Source organism: Miscanthus floridulus, chromosome 16 (genome assembly GCF_019320115.1).
Source record: "Miscanthus floridulus cultivar M001 chromosome 16, ASM1932011v1, whole genome shotgun sequence".
Lineage (NCBI taxonomy): Eukaryota > Viridiplantae > Streptophyta > Magnoliopsida > Poales > Poaceae > Miscanthus > Miscanthus floridulus.
The window spans coordinates 83,180,792-83,208,121 of NC_089595.1; the positions used below are offsets into that span (position 1 = coordinate 83,180,792).

Below are 27,330 nucleotides of genomic sequence, written 5' to 3' on the forward strand. Positions count from 1 at the left end.
TCGCCCACGACACAATATCAGCTGTATAACAGTCTAGATTCTAGAAGTAGAGGATACATGCACATCTCACACTACAGTGAGAAGGTGGAAAGACAGAGAGGATAAGCCGCGAGATGTAGCAGAGTCCAAGCAGAGCAAGCAGGCTGACACAGACAAGCGCGCAACAATTTCTTGTGCCACGGCGAGGTGGGATGCGGCCACGTACACCTCGCACATCAGCACATGCGGTGCCGGGCCAGGAACAAAACTGGGAGAAAACGACGACCAGTTCCATCTTGATCGGCATGACATTATTGCCATCCACGATCCATGATCCATGATCTCCTCGTGAAGTGAAGCCGAGGTGTCGGCGGGGCCGGCCGCACGTCCATCTCACACAAAGGCACGTGCACGATGCATCTCTCAATCTCCCTCAACTATGCTATGCATGCCATTTGCGCACGCTTGGATCCCTAGACTGAATCCGTGCATCGCGTCCCTAGACTCCATCTGTTTTGCTTCGATTATAAGGCCCCGTTTAGATGCAAGCCAAAAACAAAAAATTTTCAAGATTCCTCGTCACATCAAATCTTGCGGCACATGCATGGAGTACTAAATGTAGACGAAAAAAAAACTAATTACACAGTTAGTCGAGAAATCGTGAGACGAATCTTTTAAGCCTAAATAGTCTATAATTGGACAATTTTTATCAAATACAAACGAAAGTGCTACAGTGGCCAAAAGCCAAAAAATTTCGGAACTAAATGCGCCCTAACTCTTCCAGCCGGGCCGGGGGCTGGTGCTGGTAATTGAAGGCCTAAGGCAAGATAAAACCTAAAAAAGTTTTAACTAAATAGAGTAACTTATTTACTTTATTATATCAATATATACATAATATAAGTAAAAAATATGGGTTACATACATATACATAATATAATAAAATGTAAAAAAATATGTGTCCTATACATATTATAATAAGTAAAAAAATATGGGCACTTACTTTCATGAATATTGGATATGGGAGGAAGGGAACTTGCATTTACGAAGGCTAAGGCGAAGATACAGAAAGTGAGTTTCAAGATCTTTGTTTTATTTTATATATATACATTATTACTAGGAAAGACTTGGAGAACAGGTACATTTATCCAATTCACATTTAGATAATATTTCTTTTTTACTTCAAACACAAAGCATGGTTTCTTCATTTAAATCCAGTCCACATTCCATCAGCTGTGTCTATAATGTTTTTAGATTATTTAATAAAATGTATTATGTTCAACTCTGCCGATAACTCCTATTTTATCACTCGTCACAAACAACTAAACCACTATCCATTAGAACGAGCCAACATATACTCAGCTAGGTATGGCCCACTTGTCATTTTTTTTAATTTCCGTACATGTCACCAAGAATTGACACCACTGCAGACGCCCTCTTTGCCGAGTGCTGGGGGCACTCGGCAAAGCCAGCCAAGCACTCGGCAAAGGCTTTGCCGAGTGCCGCACTCGGCAATGGTCTCTCGGCAAAGATTTTATCGGCAAAAATTTCTTTGCCGAGTGCCAAAAATCGACACTCGGCAAAGTCTTTGCCGAGTGCCAAGCCCGCACTCGGCAAAAAAATAACTGCCGTCAACATTTGACGTCGGCTTTGCCGAGTGCCTAAGGACTGGCACTCGGCAAAATTTGAATTTTTGCTGAGAGCCAGGGCTCAGCACTCGGCAAAGAAATCATTTTTTTTAAAAAAAATCTTTTTAAAAATAGTCTTTGCCGAGTGGTACCATCTGGCACTCGGCAAAATTGACCTCTTTGCCGAGTGTCAGGCTGTGGCACTCGGCAAAACTGGTGAAGTGGCTGTTTTTGCAGCATTTTTTTCTAACTTTGCCGAGTGCCACACCCCTGACACTCGGCAAAGACTTCTTTGCCCAGTGTTGGCACTCGGCAAAGCTGGGAAATTTGCTATTTTTTTTGTTTGTTGCTTTCCTTCGAAAGCAAACACGCAAAACTCATATATAATACATGAGACAGCACACAGGCATTTAGCATCACACAAAGCGCATACATAATCCATCACATACATCCAACATCCATCACAAGCACATCCAACATCCATCACAAGCACATCCTCCTGCATAATCCATCACACACACATCCAATGTGCAAATCCATGACAACATCTAAGAAGTCTTCATCCAACACAAGTCCTAGATCAAGAAAAGTCAATGAAACATGAAGGGGCACCACCTAGTGCCACTGATCCCAATGGGAGCCTGAAGGGGCACCTCCATGCGGTGGTGGACCTGTCCAGACGGGGTGTGTGTGCTGAGGCGAAGGAGTCGGGTTCGAAGCCGACGACTGTTGCTGCACAAAGGAGAATTGAATTCATTAGTATCTACACAAGCTAAAGGACTTGATCAACCATATATATATACTCACCGGAGTGCCTAGAGCCAGAGGAGTAGGAGGCACAACTAGAGCGAGCAGCGACTGGGGCACCACCACACCCGGGAGAGTGGTGCCGAGGCTCGACATGAATGAGAACATGTCCTGCATCCTCTACGCCTCGGCCACCCTCTGGGCCCTCAGGACCTCCCACTCAGCCCTCTTGGCCTCCCTCTGGGCCCTCTCCCTCTCGACCCTCTCGGCCTCCCTCTCGGCCTCCATCCTCTCCATAGTGGCCTGCAATATTCAATCACCAACGTTTAAACAATGCAAATGCAAGGTACATGTATAAAAGTAATGAACGGCGAATGAAATAGAACTAACCTGGAGTGCCGCCATCTGCTGCAGTGTGCTCGCCTGCCGAGGTCGAATGGGGACGGAGGAGCTCGTGCTCTGTGCTCGGATCTGGGTGAGGTTGGGCACAGAGGTCGAGTCGACCATGTTGGAGGCCATCCAGTACCAGTCGTGCTGCTTCCCTCCTCCGAGCCTCATCAAGAGGTCGGTATCAAGGGGCTGGGTGGCGGGGTCGAAGTCCTCCCCATGCCGCTCGCGGGCTGCCGAGGCGTAGTCGGTGAGCTTGCTGTGGACGCTCGTGTTGCTGTACGCCTCGGGCCCATCCTCCGGGTTGTAGACGGTGTCCGGGGCTGTCGCCTTGCCCTTGTGTGCCATGGCGTACGCCATGAACTCATTGCATTCCTGGCCATCATGCGACTGGGACTACAAGGAAAACACAAAGATGATTAGAAGTAATGAGAATTGAGCGTTAGAACAAATAAATAAATAAGTGCGTAGCGTGTACCCAGGCCTGGGCGTACGAACTGAGGGGCCGGTTGCCTTGGTGGTGCGTCGGCCCACCCATCTACAGGCGGCACTCCCGACAGAGGGCGTGCCTCTCCCTCCACTCAACGGAGACCCACTTGTCCACGATGGCCGCCCAACAGTCTCTGTGGGTGGCGCACCAAGAAGGACACATCTGCATGCCATCAAGTATTAGAAATGTTAGAATATAAAATGAAGGCTACCTATTCTTCATGGAATGAGTCAGTAACAATGTTTTATAACTTACTGCGAGGTACTGCTCCCTTATGAGTGTCATGGTCCTGGCCTCGCTCTTCCCCGGGTACCGACCAAGGACGTCGCACGAGTGGTTGATGTGGCACTGCAGCCTCGCCTCGTAGTACAGGTCCGTGACTCGGCCCCTGCATGCCCTATCCTGCACCTTCGTCACCCAGGCGGGGTCATGCCCCTCCTCCAACGTGAAGAAGTCCTGCATACAGACATCATGTGTCCTTTCATTATTTCAAGAACATCTAATGAATTCATAGTATTGAGCAATGTAGTGTGATGTGGACTCACCCAGAACTCACGCCTGATCCGCTCCTGTACGGTGCCGTACACGGCGTCCACGGCAGAGTTGAAGTGGTCCCACGTCTAGGGAGGCGACTCAACCTGGGCGTGGGTGACCAAACCAGGGTAGTGCAGGCGGATCAGGCCACCGAGGATCCCATTGCACTGTCGATGATCGCCCCCAGACATAAGTTCCCAGTTCCTACAGGAGTCAGTAAGAAGAATTATTAGTCCGCAGTTTGGTTTTCAGCATATGAACAAGAAGAGATGCAAAATGAATGGATACTTACTTATCGCCCTTGGGACGAATCACCGGCCTCCTCTAAAATGGGATCGGCCACGCCGGGAGCTGCGAGGACCCGCGCAAGTATGGTACCGATGAGGTGCTCGAAGTGGAACCCCCTGCCACCCCCCAGAGGAAGTGTCACCCCCCGCCACCCCCCCAGAGGAAGTGTCACCCCCTCCTATCTGGGGGGCCAGCTACTGGTCCTCGTCGTCAGTGGTCGTCGTCCGGTCCTCCTCGGACGGGGGGACGGCAGACGACTGCACCGCCCTCCTTGGATGGCCATGGGGGCGGCGGGCTGGATGGCTCCTCGCTGACGCCTCCGCCTCCGCCTCTACCTCCGCCTCCTGAGTCGTCCTTGCGTAGAGCGAGTTGCAGGTCTGGGTCTGCCTTCCGCTCGGCATTTTGTCTTTGGCATTTATAGAGATGCAAAATGAATGAAACATAACTAGAAAATAATAATAATATAGTATTACATGAATTAGAAATAATCTTCAGGATCGACAGCGACCGGATCATAAGTGTCGTCATCACTATCAATATTGTCTAACATTTCCGCCTCATCTCCATCGTTGTCATCAATGGCAACGCCAAACCGTAATCGCTCAAGCAGTGCTAAGTCTTTGGCATTTTGCACCTCTTCTCCATCGTCCTCATCAATGTCATTGTCTACTTCCATGCCCATTAGCAAAAACATGTCTATGTCAAACGTGCCATCTAGCCCCTCGGGTTGATAGAACTCCCCTGTATATGTGTTTGGGTCAAAGTTGTAATCCTCATCATTTGGGATAGGCACTTTGCCATGCGGTGATACCAACTACGCAAGGTACCAACCCTCAAGAGTGGGATCTTTTTGGCACGCCCATGGAAGATAATAAACTTGCGTGGCCTGTTGAGCCACAATATAGACATCGTCTCCTTGATAGAGGGAATCTTGTCGAATTTCAACTTGTCCAATCTCAGGGGCTCTTCTCGTGACATTGGGATCGAACCAATGGCATTTGAATACGACTGGCTTATGACCTCCGCGAAGCTCAAAGTTGAGCTCGTATATTTCTTCGACTATGCCGTAGTAGTCACGGTCATCGGTGCCGGGCGTACGAACTCCAGTATTCGTGGTTTTTCGATTGGGCCGACTGAGCTCGTGGCTTCTTGTGTGGAAACGATAGCCATTCACATCATATACGGTGAATGACTTGACCCTATAGGGGAAGCCTTTGACAACCTATTTCAACTCTTCATCCATTTCCACATCCGTGCGTGCCTGTAAGGTGAGGGTAGATAGATCATTACTCGCTCGTAGGAGCAAAGTGGGATGTCACAGATGGAACGATGTAAATTGGATGGTACCTTCTTTTCGAACCATGAAATGAAATTGGGCACACCATCTTTGAGAAGACTATCTTGTTCTTAAGGGGAAGGATCCCTATTTCCTGTCTAGTATGTATTCAGAAATTCCCTGAAAAAGCAAGAGACAAGGGGGTTGGATAGATAGATGATAGTGACGGCGTATGTAACAAGCTCATTGAGAACTTACTGCACATAAGGGTTCACTTCGTCAAGGTTCAACAACACATACAACATGATAGTGCGCCACTCATCATTCCGCAAGGTCTTGGTGCTCAAAGTGCTTGCCCTGCCAAGTTGACCTTTGAAAAGGCTGAGATTTGATGACCTCTCGTCGGTGTTGTAACGAGGGATTGGATTGTGCACGCTGGGAAGGCTATCCTTATAGTATGATGTTGTGAAGTTTGACACCTCCTCAAGAATGAATGCCTCTGCCATGGATGCCTCAATTCTGGCTTTATTTCTACACTTTTTCCGAAGAACCTTTAGACATCTCTCGATTGGATAGCACCAACGGGCTTGCACGGGCCCCCCCCCATTCGTGCCTCGTGAGGCAGGTGCAAAATCAGATGCTGCATTGAGAGGAAGAAGCCAGGTGGGAAGATCTTCTCCATCTTACAGAGCAACATAGGTGCCACTTTCTCTAAGTCATCAATCACGGCCCGAGATAGCTCCTTGGCACAAAGCTGGCGGAAGAAATAGCTCAACTCTGTCAGGACACGCCACACATGGTCGGGGACGAAACCTCTGGTCATCGCTGGAAGGAGCCGCTCAATCCATATGTGGAAGTCATGACTCTTCATCCCTAACACTCGGTAAGTGGACATGTTCACTCCCCTCCTCATATTTGCCGCATACCCATCAGGGAACATTAACGACTGAACCCACTGGCATACTTGCCTCCTTTGGTCCTTCTTCAAAATGAAATCGACCGAAGTCCTTTTCCATTTCTTACCAGGCGCGGGAGTCTTCATCACTTGCTTTGGTCTATCGCACAGTGCTGCCAGGTCCACTCTTGCCTTAACATTGTCCTTTGACTTTTCTATGTCCATGAGTGTTCCCCAAAGCGCCTCGGCAATATTCTTCTCTGTGTGCATTAAATCAATGTTGTGTGGAAGAAGAAGATCGTTGAAATAGGGAAGCCTAGTCAAGCCCGATTTATGAGTCCACATGTGGTACTGACCATATCCATCAAAACGACCTTTCTCTTTATCAACTTTGAGAGCCTCTATCTCAGCACGGATCTCGGCAGCGGTCATCATCTGAGGTGCAGGATCGGTGACTTCAACACCTTTTGTAAAGTTCTTGATGTCTCGTCTGAATGGATGGTCAAGGGGGAGGAACTGACGATGTTGGTCGAACGAAGAAAACTTGCCACCACTCTTTAGCCAAGTGAACCTCACACCTGCCTTGCATATTGGGCATGGGAACTTCCCGTGAACACACCACCCGCAGAATAGGCCATACGCCAGGAAGTCATGCAGGGAGTAGTGGTACCACACATGCATTGTGAAGTTTCTCTTTGTAGCTCGGTCGTATGTCAGTACCCCCTTTTCCCAAGCATCGATCAAATCATCGAACACAGGCTCCATGAACACACCCATATTGTTCCCTGGATGTCCAAGAATTATCAGCGACAAAAATACGTTCTTGGGTTGAAAGATGACACCGAGGGGGAGATTTAGGGGTATCACGAACATGGGCCAACAAGTGTATGGGGCCACGGACAATCCATACGGGTTGAACCCATCTGTTGCCAACGCTACACGTACATTGCGAGCCTCCTCAGCTTTAACACGATGTATGCCATCGAAATGGGTCCAGGCGTCGCCATCCGATGGGTGTACCATCTTGTCCGGATTGTACCTTTTGCCATTTTTGTGCCATGTCATCTGTTTCGCAGACTCCTCTGTCATGTACAGCCGTTGGATCCTCGGAATGAAAGGAAGGTACCGTAGGACCTTCATAGGGATACTCAGCTGTTCCTTCTTGCCATCACTAGTGTCGACCTCCAGGTACCTAGAGGATTTGCACTTTGGACAGCGCGTTGCTCCCTCGTGATCTTTCCTAAAAAGGACGCATCCATTCGGACAAGCATGGATCTGCTCATACGGCATCTTAAGTGCATGAAGAAGTTTCTATGACTCATACAAGTTCTTCGGCAGGATGTGATCCTCCGGAAGCAGGGATCCAAAAACTGCCAATATACCATCGAAGTTGTCCCGACTCATGCTAAACTGCGACTTCAACCCCATGATGCGTCCAATTGCATCCAGCTGCAATACCATTGTCTTTTCGTGCAAGGGCTTCTGCGCTGAAGACAGCATATCATAGAACGCCTTTGCGCTTTCCTCTGGCTTCTCCTCCAATCCTTCACCGAACCGTGCCTGCTAAATGTCATCCATCTAGTATGCTACCCCACCATCTCCATCATAATCCTCAAGATGCTGTCTCACCACCTCCTCTCTAATACGATCGGCTTCACCATGGTGGATCCAGTGGGTATAGTTTGCCGTGAATCCATACTTGATAAGATCTTCCCCCACGAGCCTCTTAATTTTTCTTTTCTTGTTGCCACATCTGCTGCACGGACACGGCATCTGGGCTGACCCTTTAGCAGCCTCGCCAAATGCATGCTCCAGGAAAGCATTGGTCTTGGTCATCCATTCTAGGGTCATACTTGCGTGGCCCGTGTACATCCACTCATGGTTATCCATCCTCTGGCACATGCATATGTAAGCGAGTAATAAAAACTGCAGGTAAATCCACAAGGCGTTCCTACTATACATCTAATAGGTGAAGGATAGGTCCTAATCCCACCCGAGGATGCATAGATGAGGTTGGCTTCCATGGTCCGCTCCTATCCAAGACAGAATTTCGGCAGCACCTCCCCGTTGTTCTCCCGATACACGTCCTAGCAGGGAGATTGTGTATCAGGAGAACAACGAGGAGGTGGTGCCGAAACTCTATCACGGACAGGAGTGGGCCACGGAAACCAACCCATCTACTCATCCACGGGCTGTCCAAAAAACGTGGACAATCCGAAACAGGTACGGAATTTGGTATGCAAAGATCTGCATACCAATGGCCGTATCTCTTTCGGACGAGAGACACATAACTGGGGTTACACGAGATACAAGTATGGAAGATGGGTTATACCTAGGGTGTCGGTGAGGTCAGGCTAGTGGGGCGGTGGCGAGTCGCTGCAGTGGCGAGGCGACGCGGTGCAGGTAGAACCGCAACACCGACAAAGACGATCAGGGTCGCCGAGTGCCTCCCAACGGTCCTCGTCCTACAAAGAAAAGGCAAATGGTTAGACTCCATTGAAAATTTCAACAGCACCTCCCCTGCACGAAGAGGTTCCTAAAACCTACAGAAAACATTAGCACGAAGGCCAACAACCACATGTATACCAAACATAGGCACGAAGGCCATCAACCACATACATACAACAATAACTACTACTAACACTAAAACTATGAACAACAACTACAACTACTACTGTCACTACGACTTACTAACTAATACTAACACTACTAATTAACTACTACTACTAACACTACTACTTACTAACTAATACTAACATTAGGGCATACCTTGCCAGCGAGAATGCGAAGACCGAGGGCCGGCGACGACAACGGGGACTACCGCTACGGTGTGAGGGTCAACGAACCGAGGCGGCACCTTTCTTCTCCTAAGAGTTGATATTCTAAATGTTGATATTCTTAGAGCCGCCTCACAAGGCTTCCCAAAACCTCAGGATGCTACTCACCTACAAGATGATGAGGTGAATTACGAGAAGTGGAATGCAAAGGCTCGAAACACCATCTTTAGAGAGCTTTGCAAAGATGTATTCAATCGGGTGAGGAACCATAAAGATGCCCATGCACTATGATCGGACGTTTGTGCGCTCCATGAGGAAACTAAGAGTGAGCGTGAGGAACGCTATCATCTTGTCATGAAAAAGCTCAACTCTTTTGAAATGCTTCCTAAAGAATGTGCTAATGAAATGTATTCACGTTTGAATGTTCTTGTAGAGGAAGTCAATGGGCTTAGACTCACTCAAATGCAACCATCCGATGTTGTAAGAAAGATCTTGAGTGTCCTCTCCATTGATAAATATGGACATATTGTGACCGTGCTTCATCAAGGTGATCTTTCCACCGCTACACCTACACAAATCTTGGGAAAGATCAATGCTTGAGATGTACATGCACATTATGTCACAAGATGGCTCATCCTCTACCAAGAAGAAAGATAAGGACTTAGCATTTAAAGCTAGCCAAGAGAAGGGTAAAGCAAGACTTGAGTATGAGAGCTCAAGTGATGATGAAAGTCTTGCTCTCATGGTGAAAAACCCCCGCCAAGATGCTAAAGAAGCTCAACAAGAGTGGCATCAAGTTTGATGGCAAGAAGAAGAAGTTCTTCACTAGCTCTAGAAGGAAGCCAATCTCTGAGATGGATTGCTTCAATTATGGAGAACTTGGTCATCTAGCACACCAATGCACTAAGCCTAAGAAAGACAAATTCAAGAGCAAATATAAGGGCAAGAAAGATGACTCAAGTAATAAAGAAGAAGAAGAGAAGAAGAAGAACAAGCCATACAAGACGAGAGATGGCAAGAAAAAGGACTTCCACAAGAAGAAGAAGAGTGGAAAGACATACATTGTCGGTGATTGGCTCATGGACATTGATTCATCCAGTATCTCATCCGATGATGATAGTGACAACGAGAAGGTGGCCGCAATTGTTATCGACTCTTCATCATCTTCACCGCCATCACCGTCATCATTCTCTACACACCTATGCCTTATAGCCAAGGATGACCGCAAGGTATCTAATAATGATGATAGTAGTGATGATGAGCATGCTAATGATGATGATAGCGATAGTGATGATGATGAATATGAATCATCTTATGATGATCTTGCTAGATTGCTAAAACAATACACTAAGATAATTATAAAAACTAGAGCTAAAAATAAAAAGCTAGAAGCTAAAAATAATTCTCTTTTAGCCAAATGTGACATAGCGGAAAAGGCTAGTGTTGAGCTTAAAGAAACAAATGATGCTATATCATCCAAACTCAAGGAGCTCAAATCTTCTAAGAAAGAGCTTAAAGAAAAACATGATAAACTTGAGTGGGTGCACAAAGAGCTCATCACTAGCCACAACAAGCTAAAAGAAGAATACACCACTCTAAAGATTAATCATGATAATCTTGTCATTGCTCAAGAATTTTTATCCGATGAGCCACATGATGCTACTAACAATGTTGTTAAGATTGATATAGCTACATCATGTGATGATTTAATCATTGAGAGCATTGAGCAAAGTTCTAGTAGCAAGGGCAAGCAAGTGGTTGAGGCCGATGAGTATGATGAGTTTGTCAAGCTCAAGACTGACAATGAAAAGCTCAAGAAAGATCTTCAAGAACTCAAAACCACCAAGTCTATTGTGCTAGAAACTATTGTTCATGATGATGGTTTGATCCTTGAGAATGAGAAACTCAAAGATGAGAACAAGAAGCTCAAGGAAGAGAAAAACAATAATGCTCTCAAGGAAGAAAACAAGAAGCTCAAGTTGGAGAAAGAGCATCTTAAGATTGAATTGAGCAAGTTCACTAGAGGCAAGCATCTCCAAAGTGAGCTACTAATTAATACCGTCATGAAGATGGATAGAAGTGACATTGGGTACTTGGCAAATTAAGAAAAGAAGGCTCAAGCTCAACAACAATATAAGTCCAAGCCAAAGCCAAAGAAATGTTTTGAGTGTGGACAAGAAGGTCACTTTGCTCATGAGTGCCAAACTCCACCACCACAACCCTTGCCCAAGCATGCTAGACCTTTTGCCTTCAATGCTCACTACATGCTTAGAAATAATTCTAGTGGAAAGATAAAAGTGATGTTCTTAGGACCTCCCAACAAGAATAGGTCTAAGAAAATTTGGGTTACAAAGTCACTTGTTGAGAAGGTAAAGGGCCCTCAACAAGTTTGGGTTCCTAAAGCTTGATCTCTTGTGTGTAGATGAACTATAAGACCGGTGGAAGTTATTGGGTTATTGATAGTGGTTGTACACAATATATGACCGGTGATCCTCGTATGTTCACCTCACTAGATGAAGAAATAGATGGACAAGAAAAAATCACATTTGGAGATAACTCAAAGGGCAAGGTCAAAGAATTGGGCAAAGTGGCTATATCAAATGATCATTTCATCTCCAATGTGCTATATGTTGCTTCATTAAGTTTCAACTTGCTATCCGTTGGACAATTGTGTGATCTTAGCTTCCAATGCTTGTTTACCAAGAAGGAGGTTGTTGTATCCAAAAAGGATTATGATCATGTGATATTTAAAGGATTTAGATACAACAACCTATATCTAGTGGACTTTACCTCCAAAGATACAAACTTGAAGACATGCCTATTCACCAAAACAACACTTGGGTGGCTATGGCATAGAAGACTTGCTCATGTTGAGATGAGCTCACTCAAGAAGCTAATGAAAAATGATTTGGTGAGAGGGTTGAAGGATGTGAAGTTTGAGAAGGACAAGCTTTGTAGTGCATATCAAGCCGGTAAGCAAGTTGCAAATACCCATCCAACAAAAGCTTTTATGTCAACCGCAAGAGTGCTAGAACTCCTTCATATGGATTTATTTGGACCAACAACATATAAGAGTTTGGAAAGAAATCTTTATTGTCTTGTGATTATTGATGACTATTCAAGGTATACATGGATATTCTTCCTTCATGACAAATCCGAAGTTGCATCTTGTTTCAAGAAGTTTACTAAGAGAGCACAAAATGAATTTGAAGTGAAGCTTAAGAAGATAAGAAGTGATAATGGGAAGGAATTTGACAACACAAACATAGAAGCCTATTCTGATGAAGTTGGGATCAAGCATGAGGTCTCCGCAACATATACTCCTCAACAAATGGTGTTGCTGAGAGGAAGAACCAGACATTGATCACTCTTGCAAGAATAATGCTTGATGAGTACAACACCCCCGAAGCTCTATGGGTGGAAGCTATCAACACCGCATGCTATGCATCAAACCGCCTATTCCTTCAAAAGTTCCTTGACAAGACACCTTATGAGTTGCTTAATGGAAAGAAGCCAGACGTCTCCTTCTTTAGGGTGTTTGGTTGCAAATGCTACATCTACAAGAAGCAACAACACCTAGGGAAGTTTCAAAGACGTTGTGATATTGTTTTTCTTGTTGGTTACTCATCAAAGTTCAAAACATATAGAGTATTTAATCATGCCACCAACTTGGTTGAAGAAACATATGATGTGAAATTTGATGAATCTAACGGCTACCAAGGAGCACATGAGAATCTTGATGATGTAGGTGATGAACCATTGAGGGAGGCTATGAAGAACATTTCGGTTGGAGACATCAAGCCTAAAGATGATGTACAAGTGATTGATCCACCTTCTTCATCAAATGTGCCATAAGACGGTGATAAAGATGGAAGAGTAGAAAATGAAGACACTCATGTCTCCCATGATCAAATGGTGGTACAAGCACAAGATGTTGATGCTCCACAACCTCCTCCTCAAGTGGTTAATAGAAGAAATACACCTCTACTACAAGATCATCTACAAGATCTCATCATAGGGAGTCCATCAAATGGTGTAATGACTCGCTCATAAAAACTTGCTTTATTTATTGCTCATCACTCTTTTATCTCTTGCTTTGAGCCTACTAAGGTAGAAAAAGCTCTTCAAAATCTAGATTGGATAAATGCAATGCATGAAGAGTTGAACAACTTCACCCGCAATGAAGTTTGGACTCTTGAAGAGCGGCCAAAAGGTGCAAGAGTCATTGGAACAAAGTGGGTGTTCCGAAACAAGCAAGATGATCAAGGCGTTGTTGTGAGGAACAAGGCAAGACTAGTTGCAAAGTGGTTCTCTCAAGTTGAAGGATTAGATTTTGGAGAGACCTTTGCATCGGTTGCAAGATTAGAAGCCATTCGTATCCTCCTTGCATATGCATCACATCATGAAATGAAACTTTATCAAATGGATGTGAAAAATGCATTTTTAAATGAATTTATTAATGAACTAGTCTATGTTGATCAACCTTCCGGGTTTGAAGACCCTAGATATCCTAATCATGTGTATAGGTTGTCCAAGGCATTATATGGGCTTAAGCAAGCCCCAAGAGCTTGGTATGAGCGCCTTCGGGACTTCCTCATTGAGAAGGGTTTCACTATTAGGAAGATCGACACTACACTATTTATCAAGAAGCTTGATGGGCGTATCTTCATTTGTCAAGTGTATGTTGATGATATCATCTTTGGATCATCAAATGAAGAATCTTACAAAGAGTTTGGTGAATTGATGTCGAAGGAGTTTGAGATGTCAATGATTGGAGAGCTTACATTCTTTTTTGGTTTTCAAGTCAAGCAAATGAAAGAAGGGATTTTCATCTCTCAAGAGAAATATACAAATGATCTTCTCAAGAGATTCAAGATGGATGAATGTAAGCCAATCAAGACACCAATGCCAACTAATGGATATCTCGACCTAGATGAGAGAGGTAACACGGTTGATCAAACTCTCTACCGTTCTATGATTGGTAGCTTGTTATATTTGACCGTATCTAGGCCCGACATCATGTTTAGTGTGTGTATGTGTGCTAGATTTCAAGCTAATCCTAAGAAAACTCATTTAATTACCGTAAAAAGAATCATTGGGTATCTTAAGCACACACCAAGCATTGGCCTTTGGTATCCCAAAGGAGCTATATTTGAGTTAGTTTGCTATTCTGATTCGAACTATGCCGGTTGCAAAGTTGATAGAAAAAGCACATCCGGAGGGTGCCATTTGCTTAGTCGATCATTTGTGTCTTGGTCCTCCAAGAAGCAAAATAATGTGGCTTTGTCCACCGTCGAAGTGGAATACATTGCCGCGGGTGCTTGTTGTGCACAAATACTTTACATGAAACAAACTTTGCTAGGCTATGGTGTAGTTCTAGATAAAGTACCTTTTTTGTGCGACAATGAAAGTGCGGTAAAACTTATAAATAATTCGGTTCAACACTCTCGCACCAAGCACATAGATATCCGTCATCACTTTCTTAGAGATCATGTTGTTAAAAATGATATTTCACTAGAAGGTGTAAGGACCGAGGATCAATTGACGGATATCTTCACTAAACCGCTAGATTAGGCAATATTTTGTAGATTGCGGAATGAGCTCAATGTGCTTGATTTTAGTAACTTCACTAAAAAATGAGCTTGTGTTGTCCCTTACATTGCATTGTAATATACAACATGTTTAATGTTTTGTAATGCATATATGGCATGTCTAACATGGTTAAGATAACCGCCGAAAAACGTGTGAAGAAGCTTAACCTTGGATCAAACTTGACAAGCAACTAGATTCACTTACAAGTATTGCATTACATATGCATGAATGTTGTTTTGTGGTTTGTCTTCAAATTGCCCTCTTATTGTCTATTTTCTTAAAAAGAATTATAGCCTAAGGCAAAATATTTTTGAAAAATTTGAGGGTTTGAGAGAGGTTACTCCCAAATTATAAATCACTTTAGGAATCCCGAAGAGCTAAAACATTTTAAGTTTGACCAAATTTATATAATAAGATAATAGCATTTATGGTATCAACAAAGTATAATTAGATTCTTCATTAATTATATATATTCATTAGTATAACTATTTGATGTCATAAATATTTGTATTTTTCTCTATAATTTTGATCAAACTTAAATGCTTTGATTCTCCAAGATTTTTGAAATGACTTATAATTTAAAACGGAGAGAGTATAATTAAAAATTCTACAACAAGTTATAGCAGTACGACTCATTATCCACAGTTCCATGAAACCTTGCCAGCCATTGCCAATACCACGGTCGGGCACGCACGCGATCACCAAAAAGCATAAAAGCAGGCATTATGCTGCAAAACGACGTTACCTATGAACCTATCCTCTCCCTCCTCCAACTCACCTTTATACCTGCTTGAAACATCGATCTGATCCACACAAACTAGTAATATAAATAAACTAACCAAATCATTGCCCTAAAAAAAGGTCACCAAATCATTCACCCTCAATCCTAATAAATCATGATACGGTATAATGGTATATATGGCCAAACAATTAGCAAGCGACAATCTCAAGCATGTTCTTTCACAGTTTTTATTTGTTCATTTATCTTACAAAATAGTCCCACATCATTATTCGGTATGCTCCACAGGTCCCAGCGCCACCGGGAGAGCCATCGCCGTCGTCCCAGAATCTGTCACTAGTACTTGAGACCACGTACCGCGACAGACAAAAGCAACCAAATGCGTCGGCGTCCCATCGCTCGATCATGTACACTGTCCACACTTCACCCGCCGCGCGCCATCCTCTCGACGCCCCGCCACAGCCGCCGCGTCTCCGCGAGCGGGTCCTCGGCGGGCAGCTCGGCTCGGCAGCACGGGCAGGTGTTGCGCCGGGCCAGCCAGCGCAGCGCGCAGCGCCAGTGGAACCGGTGCCCGCACGGCCTGAGCCCGCACACGCCGCGTCGTCCGCGAGCCATCATCTCCTCCCAGCAGATGGCGCACGGCGCGCCGTCCCCGGCCGCGGGTGGCAGCGCCAGCACGGCGGCGTCCAACGCGGCCCCGCTCCCCTCGCCGTCCTTCGTCGTCGTCCCACCGTCGCCAGCTGCCACCGCGGCGACGTCCGCGAACCGGCGGCACTTGGCGGCCGCGTCGACGTAGGGGGCAAGTGCGGCCCAGGGCGTGGCGCCGAGGCCGGAGACGGAGAGCGCGGACGCCACCACGTCGTCCACGATCACCGCGCGCCAGTCCACGGGGGTGGGGCTGGCGGCCGCGGGGGAGTAGGAGTCGCACATGGCGAGGAGGAGGAGCGCGGCGTCGAGGTCGGGCGGCTGGAGAAGGAGGTGGTGGTGGTCGGGGCAGAGAGCCGGGAGGAGCAGAACGAGGGAGCGGAGGAGGGCGAGGCCGAGCAGCGCGGCCTTGGCGGGGAGAGGCATCGAGCGAAGCCGCGCGAGCGCGCGGGCGAAGTGCGGCGGGGAGAGGAGGAGGAACGCGAGGCGGGATCGCAGCCGGCGCGCGTCGGCGGCCAGCGCTCGCGCGAGGCCGGGGAGCTGCGCGGCTGGAACGTTGAGGAGCGCCGCCATCAGGGTTTCCGTGGACGACGGCGTCGGCGGCGACTGGCCATGGTTGTGGCCAGCGTCCATCGGGATCGGGGTGCTACAGCAGTGGAGTGGGAAGTGGAGTGAGCTGGTGGGAAATGCACACACTTTTTGCAGGGTGTCGGTATTTATGCCGGGGTTTTGGAGGGCAATAGAATGCGTCTCGGATCTTGTGTAAATCTACTCATTTGTACTGCCATAGGAGGATTTTTTTTTAAATAACACTCCTTGAAATGGATAAGCAATACCGTCGTTCACATGGCAATGACCAAGCAATGCAAGCAGCCACTTCTGATGTGTCGGGTTCACAGTCACTACTGCCGCAAGAACATCTCCTTCCTATTTTAATGTCAGAAGAATACATAGCGAAAACCGTTACTGTTGTTCCCGCGGCATTTTCATCCAAAGAAGACTAATCTCCGTGCTGGCATTCTAATTAACAACAAAATGTACAAGCATCTCTATAGGCCCAGATCACCACAGATTTCTACGCGTTCGGCACTGCCATGATGGCAAGAGCCTCCCTGTTCTGCCCCAGGATGTTGAACACCGTCGCGGCGATGTGCGACGGCGTCAGCCCAGCCTCGGCCAGCTGATCGGCCGGCGATCCATGGTCGATGTACCGGTCAGGAAGCACCAGCGGCCGCCACTGCACCACCCAAGCAAAAAGCCGAGTTCATCACTTGTCAGCTGACTGACGATGGAGTTCGGAACAAATGTTTCATTATCATTAGGGCGACCATCGACGGAACTTGCCTTGAGTTTGCCGTCGAGGAGGCCGTCCAGGGCCATGAACTGGGCGACGTGCGAGCCGAAGCCTCCGATGGAGCCTTCCTCCACGGTGATGAGCACCTCGTGGGACTTGGCCAGGCTCCTGATCAGGGCGTGGTCCAGCGGCTTGCAGAACCTCGCGTCGGCGACGGTGACCTTGGGGCCGTGGCGCTCCACCAGGGACGCGGCGGCCAGGCAGTACTGCACCGCTGACCCGTACCCCAGCAGCGCCACCCGGTCGCCCTCCAGCAGGATCCTGCCCTTGCCGACCTATATTATATATGCCGATTTACAAAATTGATTGAAGATCCCCGATTGATAAAATCAGCAAAAGAGACCAATGTATGGACGTACGTACCTCGAGGGGAGTGCCTTTGTAGTTGGGCGGCAACGGGACGCCAATGCCGTTGCCTCTCGGGTACCGGAAGCAGGACGGGCGGTCGTCGATGGCGGCGGCGGTGGCGACCATGTGGCAGAGCTCGGCCTCGTCGGACGGGGCCATGACGACCATGTTGGGCAGGCAGGCCATGTAGGCGACGTCGAACGCCCCGCAGTGGGTCGGCCCGTCCGCGCCGACCAGCCCGGCCCTGTCCATGGCGAACCGCACCGGGAGCTTCTGCAGGTCGACGTCGTGCACAACCTGGTCGTAGCCGCGCTGCAGGAACGACGAGTAGATGGCGCAGAAGGGCTTGAGGCCCTCGCAGGCGAGGCCGGCCGCGAACGTCACGGCGTGCTGCTCCGCGATCCCGACGTCGAAGCACCGGCTCGGGAAGCGGCGGAGGAAGTAGTTGAGCCCCGTGCCGCCCCCCATGGCCGCGTGGATGGCCACGATCTTGCTGTCCTGCTCCGCCTCCGCGATGAGCGCCTCGGCGAAGTAGTTGGTGTAGGACAGCGTCTTGGCGGGGGACTTGAACTGCTTCCCGGTCGCCGGATCAAACTTGGCGACACCTGCACGCACCGCATGCATCAAAAGCCAGAACGACCAAGATCACGCACAGATCGATCCGGTACGATCTGCTAGTAACATATCAGGCAACACAATGGCGTGTTCAAGTCATCATGCGGTGCGTGTGGTACCGTGGTACTTGTCGGCGGCTCGCTCGGCGTAGGGGTAGCCGCGGCCCTTCTCGGTGATGACGTGGATGAGGACGGGGCCGGTGCTCTTGGTGCTCTTGACGTCGTTGAGGATGGTGATGAGGTCGTCGATATTGTGGCCGTCGACGGGGCCGATGTAATAGAGGCCGAGCTCCTCGAAGAGCGACGAGCCGGGGCCGCTGATCATGCCGCGGGTGTACTCGTCCACCTTCGCCGCCAGCTCGTGCACTGAGCCGCCGATCTGCTTCGTCACTCCCTGCACACGCAAGCACGCCAACGGTCGGTCGGTCAGAGACGCCGATTCCTTCTATAAACCTTGTCGGCCCAACAAGAATGGGCCGGTTAGAGCCTAGCCCAGGCAATTTTATTACCAGTACAGTACTATACAAGATGAAAAGATTCAATAAGCTTGAGTATTTTGAGACGATGATTAAACTATTTCTAGAGTCAACTTGTTGCATCGATCCATCCATCCATCCTTTGAGCAGCTTTGTTTATAGTACAAAGATTGCCTAGTGGGCACTACTCGAATCTACAGATTGTTGCTAGTATACGCTGCATCATCGACATTTCTGGTGGTGAACATGTGTCCATGCATGGCCCCTAGAAGAAGATTAGTGCACGTCACTCTGCATCTGACGCAGCTTATTTTGGCACGTACTGCTAATGTTAACGAGTTTCGTTCAGGCGCTTTCGTACGGCAGATTCAAGAAACTCCAAAGCTCATCGCGTCACGGTGATACTGACACGTACGTTACGTCTGCTGCCTACCTGCCTGATGATGCCAGCTAGTTGACTATTTCCCATTTGATTCCTAATTATGGTGAGTTTATCCTAATTTGAATAAAAAATATATATGCACAATACGAATTACTGCTTATTGCCATTTCAGAAAAAAAAAAATCTACACGCTGCCGTGCCGTGAGAATGAGGCCAGCTCGGAATTTCATTTCAGCCTCTGTTTATGTGCACCACTCACTGCTTTTAACGTGAGTGACGCGTGCCTAACCGGACCGTTGAAGGTTTGTGCGGACAGGACATGACGTACCTTGGCCACCTCCCTGAGCTCCCTGAGCGGGCGGCTGGACTGCAGCTTGCTGAGGGCGCTGCTGAGCGCGCCGACGGGCGGCACGGGCCCGTCGAGCGTGGCCGTGGGCAGGGACACCTGCTTGTTGTCGTTGAGGATGATGATCATGTCGGAGTCCAGGTACCCGGCGTTGTTCATGGCCTCGTACGCCTGGCCCGCCGTCATGGCGCCGTCGCCGATCACCGCCACCACGTTGTTCTTGCCGCCCTTGAGGTCCCGCCCCACCGCCATCCCGAGCGCCGCGGAGATGGTGGTGGAGCTGTGGCCCGTGCCGAAGCAGTCGTACTCGCTCTCGGCGCGCTTCGTGAACCCCGCCAGCCCGTTGGTCTGCCGCATCGTCGGCATCTTGTCGCGCCGCCCCGTCAGGATCTTGTGCGGGTACGACTGCAATCATCATCATAAACAAACAAACAGTGGGATGGTTAGCCTGATCTGTCCGCGACCTGCCCGGCACGCTCACATGGCCGCGCACGTTAACGTTACCCAGAGCGGAGCCGCGACCGCGAGCGCCATTGGCGGCGGCTGTGGCGTACCTGGTGGCCGACGTCCCAGAGGATGCGGTCCTGCGGCGCGTTGAAGACGTTGTGCAACGCGACGGTGAGCTCCACCACGCCGAGGCTGGACCCGAGGTGGCCGCCGGTCTTGGACACGTGGAAGATGACGTCGGACCGGAGCTCGTCGGCCAGCTGCCGCAGCTCCTTCACCGACAGGTTCTTCATGTGGACGGGGTAGTTGATGGTGTCCAGCAGCGGCGTGGGCGGCCGCTGCGAGTAGTACTCCGCCTCGCGCTCCGACAGCGACGCCGACACGCATGCCGGCCGACGCCGAGGCTGCACGCGGCATTATATTGGCCATCAAATTTAACCACCACAGCTGAACTGAAACACGCACGCAGACAGGCCAAGAAAATTAAGCTTAGCAGGCAGAGGACATGCTTACCCTGAGAGGCCTGGCCTGGATCAACTTGTGACCATGGAGCTGCTCGACCGCCGAAGCGAAATGGGAGTCCTGAGGAGCTGGCACGGCGAGGAATCCCCTTGGAACAGAGAACGTCGTCGACAGCGCCATTGCTTCTTTTCCTCCTGCTCAACTCAAGAATGCAACAGGTTCTGCCTGCCAATGGTGGCAAACCAACTGCTCGATCGATTTCCTGAAGAAGAACTGACCCAAATGCTAGTGGCGAGCTTGAGCTGCGAGCTAACAGTGGCACTGACAGTGCATGAATGGTGAGGGGATTTGGAAAGTGGCGCGGGAGGGGGGGTGTGGAGGCGCCGGGGATGCGCCTGCCTATAGCAGCAGTAGTGCGTCCGGTCCGGGTGCTGAGGGAGGGGATGCGGGAGGCCGATAAGGGGAGTGTGTGTGACTGTGTGGGTGACCACGGAGGTGGGGAACGCCATGGCGGCGCGTGTGGCTGGAAATTCGCCTGTGCCGCAAGTGCTCTGTGCTCGTTTTTTTCCCCTCCAGTTGTCTCCTCGCGCATCGAGCAACCGGCTGGAGCGAGTCCAGTGAGAGCAATGGGCGTCCTACGAATCTCGCACGCCATTGGACCAACTCGACAAAGTATCACGAGAGGATAATATGGGATAAGATACAATCAAAGAAATATCAATTATGGACAAGTGAGGAAGGAGGTGCACGAAAGTGTATAGAGAGGATTTTCCCCCCATACAACAATCGTTGGGGAGGTAATGGTCACACCGTGCTTTGCACACACCCATACCTACGTCTTCATTCCCATTAGTCTACACCCTCTTAGGATTTACCCATGTCTATTTGCCCATCACCAATGGAATATAATAACCATGTAAGATTACCTATCTCCCATATCCTAAAAGTCAATATAGGTGATCTCCTATTATTAGGAGTGTAACATATTCTTCTTCTTCTTCAATAAATTACTGATATCTTTTAAAGTGGAGAGGGGAGAGGGTGTGGATCCCTACATTTGAGGGTGAGGGGGTGGGGTGTGTGTGTGTGTGTGGGGGGGGGGGGGGGGGGGGGGGGGGGGGGGTGAACTTTGAGTAATTACTTCAAACTTGTAATCCATCCGTTCCAAATTATAAGTCGTTTTGACTTTTTTGGTACATAATTTATATCTAGATGCATAGCAAAATTGATGAACCAAAAAAGTCAAAGCGACTTATAATTTGGAACGGAGGGAGCATGTATTAACGATAGAATAAGTAATTTGCTGGAGTAGCCACAATCCCCCTATATATGATTTGGGTGGTTATACCTATTCATATCCAGTCTACAATAATTCTAACCATATATGGATTTGGGTGGCTCTCTGGACACACTAGGTACAATTTCTCAAGAATTATCATGAAAAATGTTCTTAGTTGTGAGAGAGCGTATTCCTCATGCTCGCATTCCTTGTTTTAGTCCCCCGATATGGATACATGACAACATCCATCGCCAGGATGGGAAACAATGTTGTTGCATGGTAAATTGAAGCAAGGTTGAAATGTAAGAGGAAGGTAGGAAATCATAAACTTGAAGAAAATGAAAATTGTGTATAGAAGCTTGATTGAAGAATTTTTAGTTAGTGTTGCATGTCAAGCCAAACTTTTATCCTAGACGTCTCCGTCATATGCATATGGCACAATTGTGTGGCGAACATATTCTAATATGGTTTTACTTTTATAACTGTTTTTTAAGAGCCTCTCTAATATTATTCCCAAATTACTATGCAATAGAATTTAGAATTTGCATTATTGGACTTCCAAAGTTTTAGTAAACTGGTGTTTAGATGCGAGACGTTCCATCAGTCCTATCTCGGTTTGGCGTTGCGTATGACTTAATTGCTCCATTGTAGATAGATCCATTGTATATGCTTCATGATTGACTTATCTCTATAGTTTGACTCTCTAATTTTCTGCTATGACGATGCCAACAATATCAAAATGTGTCCTTTTTCTTTTTTTTAATTTCTTCTCTTTTGCTTCTTCTATACACTACTCAACTATGATCATCTGTGGTTTACTTTGATCACTCTTCTTACCAGATATGGTCACTAGGTTTGTGAGCATCTACAATTAACCACATGTTCCATTTTCTTCACCTCTTGCTTTTTTATTTTCGATATCCAAATACATCAAATAAAGGAAGGGGAAGTCTCATGATTTGTATTATTTGTCCTTTTCTTTCACTTGACCCAAATACAACAAAAACACCACTATTCCTTGTTCAACATCACACTCTATCACAATTGAAACACAATTAATGACGATGACAAGTGAAATGGCATGCAACTATCATATTTGTAACACTCTTGATGCTAGTATCATACACTTGAGTTCCATCTTGGCCTTGTCACCACCTCCGTCCATCTTCAGTTCCGTCAATATCCAGCCCACGTTTGTTACAAGTTCTTTTTTCGGATAAAGACGAAGTTACAGGTTCTTTACTCTCTTCTTTCTTTTAGGTTTGATTCAAAGACATCAAGGTGTACTTACTTAGATCCTACTACAACATCGTGTTCTTCCACAACTCACGCACCTAGAAATGATGATGCCAAGTGTCCATGCCTCCATCTTTTCAACATGGTGCATGTCCTGCTCCTGGGCTCCATTCTTCTACTATTCTAGGGGTAGAGAAAAAGAGTTGAGGGGGCCACCATGAGCCCATGCTGGGGGTGTTGTACGCTTGTAGCACGGGCCGATCCCAAGAACCCCAAGAGCAAATTAGAGGAAAGTAAGAAAATAGACTAAACTTATTAGACTACGAAAGGAGATTCAGAATCAAATAACTAGATGCAAAGCCCACCACCTATGTGTCGGTGTTTTCGGACCACCGATGAGTAAATTTGTATTTGCGCGTCTGGCTTGGATGGTGTGCTCGGAGGACACAAGGGTTTATACTGGTTCGGGCGAAACGTCCCTATGTCTAGTTCGTTGCTGCTCATGTTACCGGCACTTGGTTTGCAGTAGGGGTTACAAACAGGCAAGAGAGGGAGATGATCCCAAGTCTCTGATGGAAGGAGTGAACGGGTGCTGAGAGCTCGCTTGCCGCTTAGCCGTGTGCTCGTGTCGTGCTCTTGTGTTCTGATTTTGTCTGGATCTCGACCCCCCCTTCATGGGGCGCCCTGTTTTCCCTTTTATAGGCGAAGGGAAAGCACGGGTTATAATGGAGGAAGAGGAGAAGAACGAGAGAGAGAGAGAGAGGGAAGAAGGCTTCCAGGGTCGCTGGGTCCTTCTTCTCCTTCATACGGGTCCCACCGATCCTATAGACGTCAACATGGATGGCTCCACATCGTGGCCCTGTTCGTCACTAGCGCCATGCGCAGGCATCATCTGCCGGTCATGGCGTTCCACTCCATTCCGGTGGACGTCGTGGTGAACTGACGCGCCTATCAGCATTCGTACGAGGGTTAGGAAGAACAACACCAGCACGCCCGACACTGTTCTTGATGTGAATACCCAGGTATGGCCCGTCATGGCCACTGGTTACATTGAGGTGTGCCAGTCTCTTCCCTGGTGTTAGAGTTTTGACCTAGGTCTATACGCTTGGACCTGGACTGGTTGGCGGCGGTATGGGTCCCCATCGGACGAGACGGAAACCATGTCCTTGGGGTTATGCGAGATGGAGCCCACACCCAAGGGGTCGGGCGAGATGGAGCCCACGGCCTTGGGTGAGACAGAAATCGCGTCCTTAGGGTCGGGCGAGATGGAGCCCGCACCCAAGGGGTCGGGCGAGACAAAGCCATCGGCCTTGGGCAAGATAGAAACCATGACCTTAGGGTAGGGCGAGATGGAGCCCACGGCCTTGGGTGAGATGGAGCCCGTGGCCTTGGGGTTGGGCGAGACAGAGCCCTCACCCAAGGGGTCGGGTGAGACAGAGCCCGTACCCAAGGGGTCGGGCGAGATGGAGCCCATGGCCTTGGGCGAGACGGAGCCTGCGGCCTTAGGGTCAGGCAAGACAGAGCCTGCACCCAAGGGGTCGGGCAAGGCGGAGCCCATGGCCTCGAGGTGGGGCGAGATGGAGCCCATGGCCTTGGGGTCAGGCGAGAAGGTGCCTGCAACCAAGGGGTTGGGCGAGACGGAGCCCACAGCCCTAGGGTTGGGTGAGACCTTTTAATACGTCTTGCTCCATCCGAGGAAGTTAGCGTGGGCGCTAACTTCCTTGCTTTGGGTATCCCTAATATCAATACTCGACAGTAGCCCCCGAGCCTGAGGAGGAGTAGAATACTCCTTTGGAGGATTTTCTGGATGGGAGGACTCTGAGGGCCTTGGCCTTCTTTTTGTAGCCTGTGGCGTGTCCTGGTAGGATGATAGTTCCCTTTTGTCATGATAGGTCTTTTTGGGGGCATGTAACAGTAGTCCTGGTAGGATGATAGTTCCCTTTTGTCATGATAGGTCTTCTTGGGGGCATGTAACAGTAGGATTCGGGAGGTCGGAAAGATTTTTTTTGATTCTAGTCCCCTAGGATCCGATCGGTCCACCATAGTACTGCGACCATGCGTTTGATCTCCTTAAAAGTCTAACTTTCCTCGAGTCCCCACACGTAGCAGGCGTCTGGTTAAGGGTCGGCTCATCTTTGTGATCGTCGTCCCTCAAGCGTTTTTTTCGATAAAACGGAGGGGCTGAGACGTGTCATGTTTTTCCTCAAAGGACGAAACATGGTGCTCAATGAGCTGTTAACGGGCTAGTCCGAGTAGGGCCATAGCTTCCTGTTCACGGGGGTCCGGCATGGGTCAGCTGGTGACCGACTCCAGACTCTTGGTAGACAGTCCATATAGTTCTTAGGTCCGTTCGGCCGGTCCCAAGGGCTCGTTGTCTTTCTTTGAGGAAGAGCCATGGACTAGGAACCAACCAAGACTCAAACGTGGGCCAAGATGCCCGCGGCACTCATGTGCCCGGGTACTGGCCGCTAGTGGACCCATCTCTTTCCACTCCTCGCTCTAAGGGTGCCCCGGAGTGACTGTGAACCCATCGGTGGGCCAGCCTTCAAACTCCTAGTCCTGAATGGGCCGTAGGAGCATTTTCAGCTCTGTATCCCTCCTTACCTACAATAGTTCTTGGCCCATTGAACGGGTGAACCATCATCCGGCGTATCCTTCTAGGGCATGGCCAGAGATAGCGTGCGCGCGATCTTCGAAGGGAGGTGACGTGATGTGGTGTAGTGGGCGCGTGAATCTAGGCAGACGGTTCGCCTTCTCACCCTGCTCCGTCCTATAAATAGCGGCCTCCCCCTTTATGTTTTTGCACACCAAAACTACAACCTTACCTTCTCTATTTCTCCACCACCGCTGTTCAGATCTGCCATGCATGCTAATCCGCCGATGAAGCCCTAGATCAGTAGCTTCCACTTCTCCACCGCCGCCTTTGCTTCTCCGCAGCCGCCTCCCTCCTCCATGGATTCATGGTACCGCTCTGATGTTACCCATGCACACATGGAGGGCCTCATCAAGCATGGTCTTCTTTGTGGGAGGACCGATGCGGTAGAGTGGCTCGTGCCCGACTGTGAGGATGTGCCGGCGTCGCCTAATGGCTATGTCGTCTCCTTCGTGCCCTTCCACGAGCATGGAATCATAGTTCCTCCCCACTCATTCTTCCAGGGTCTGCTGCACCACTATCAGATTGAGCTGCAGCACTTGAACCCTAATGGGATCCAGCACATCACAACCTTCATCGTGATGTGCAAGGGGTACCTGGGGATCGAGCCCTACTTCAAGCTATGGAGATATTTCTTCTCCATCTTCTTGATCAATAAGAAGGAGAGAGGCCAGGAGACCCCGGTGCTGATGGGATACGCGGGCATCCACCTTCGACGGCAGCGGGCGGCTGAGTACATGCCCTACCAGCTCTGCAAATCCAACAAGGGGTGGCACTCACATTGGTTCTACCTGAAGAACGATCCTACCGCTCCCTTACCGATTTTCTCTGGGCGCATAGTCAAAGAGGTACCGCCGTCATGGTCGTGGGGGCCACCCATCAAGGAGAAGAAGAGGATGCATGACCTCCTTGAGGACATCGTGTTCCTAAAGAACCATGGCCTCTATGGGGCCGATGTCATCGGGGGGTATCATGCGAGGAGGGTGGCGCCCCTGATGGTGCGTGTTCTCCCGCTATACGGGATGACGCCCGATGCATAGCTCGTCGGGATGATGCTCACCTAGGGGCTGCTCCATGATAGTGAGGTCATGCAGCGCATCAAGGAGGCCACGGAGGAGGCCGATGGCGTGTTCTAGATCCCGAGGTATCTCGTGATGTGGCTGGATGCAGGCTTCATTGAGCTACTAGTGGGGTTAGCCTTTTGGGACACTGTCGCGCCACTACCATAGCATGCAGCCGTGAGGGCGGTGAATCGTGCCACGGATGAACAAAGGAAGAAAAAGAAGGACGACGAGGAGAAGAAACAATGGTTGAAGCTATGAGTGAAGCTACAGTGAGGGAAGCAGCGTCAAGGCTCGTTGGAAGAAGAGGAGGACGAAGAAGAAGAGAAGGAGGAGGATGATGATGGCTCCATGTCGCCCATCCTGTGGGATAATATAGCCGTTGGGGACAAGGACCCGCCTTCACCATAGGCGGGGCCCTTCCTGTGGCATGTCACGAGGCAAGAGGGGGAAGACACGCCCCCGGAGCTAGCGGAATCAAACCACCCCGCCCTGTCCGGACCTTCAACAGTGGCCTCGGAACCAACGGAGTCAGGCCACCTCACCTCGTCCAGCAGAGTCAGGCGGCCTTAGAACCGATGGAAACATGTCGCCCTGCTCCATCCGAGCCCTTGGCGATGCCTCTAGAGTCAGCGGGAGGTGGTAGTTCTGATTCATCCAAGCCCTCCGAGCTGAGGGAGGGCTTGAAGCGGCAACAT

General features: G+C 48.9%; 3 protein-coding genes across 3 annotated transcripts; all 3 read right to left on the reverse strand.

Annotated features, from left to right (window-relative positions):
* Nucleotides 1-3,222: 3,222 nt before the first annotated feature.
* On the reverse strand, nucleotides 3,223-7,682 carry LOC136510931 (uncharacterized). The gene is made up of 5 exons (XM_066505213.1): nucleotides 7,546-7,682; nucleotides 3,867-3,966; nucleotides 3,774-3,797; nucleotides 3,484-3,684; nucleotides 3,223-3,390 (listed from the first exon to the last, which is right to left on the reverse strand). The coding sequence occupies exons 1-5, from the start codon at nucleotides 7,680-7,682 to the stop codon at nucleotides 3,277-3,279; spliced, it is 576 nt and encodes a 191-aa protein (XP_066361310.1). The 3' UTR covers nucleotides 3,223-3,276.
* Nucleotides 7,683-15,509: 7,827 nt separating this feature from the next.
* LOC136511707 (E3 ubiquitin-protein ligase SGR9, amyloplastic-like) lies at nucleotides 15,510-16,676 on the reverse strand. The gene has a single exon (XM_066505743.1). It carries the CDS (start codon nucleotides 16,605-16,607, stop codon nucleotides 15,753-15,755), a length of 855 nt encoding a protein of 284 aa, XP_066361840.1. The 5' UTR covers nucleotides 16,608-16,676; the 3' UTR covers nucleotides 15,510-15,752.
* Nucleotides 16,677-16,969: 293 nt separating this feature from the next.
* LOC136511706 (1-deoxy-D-xylulose-5-phosphate synthase 1, chloroplastic-like) lies at nucleotides 16,970-21,065 on the reverse strand. The gene is made up of 7 exons (XM_066505742.1): nucleotides 20,455-21,065; nucleotides 20,049-20,345; nucleotides 19,477-19,899; nucleotides 18,411-18,684; nucleotides 17,692-18,281; nucleotides 17,319-17,603; nucleotides 16,970-17,211 (listed from the first exon to the last, which is right to left on the reverse strand). Exons 1-7 carry the CDS (start codon nucleotides 20,581-20,583, stop codon nucleotides 17,050-17,052), a joined length of 2,160 nt encoding a protein of 719 aa, XP_066361839.1. The 5' UTR covers nucleotides 20,584-21,065; the 3' UTR covers nucleotides 16,970-17,049.
* Nucleotides 21,066-27,330: the final 6,265 nt, after the last annotated feature.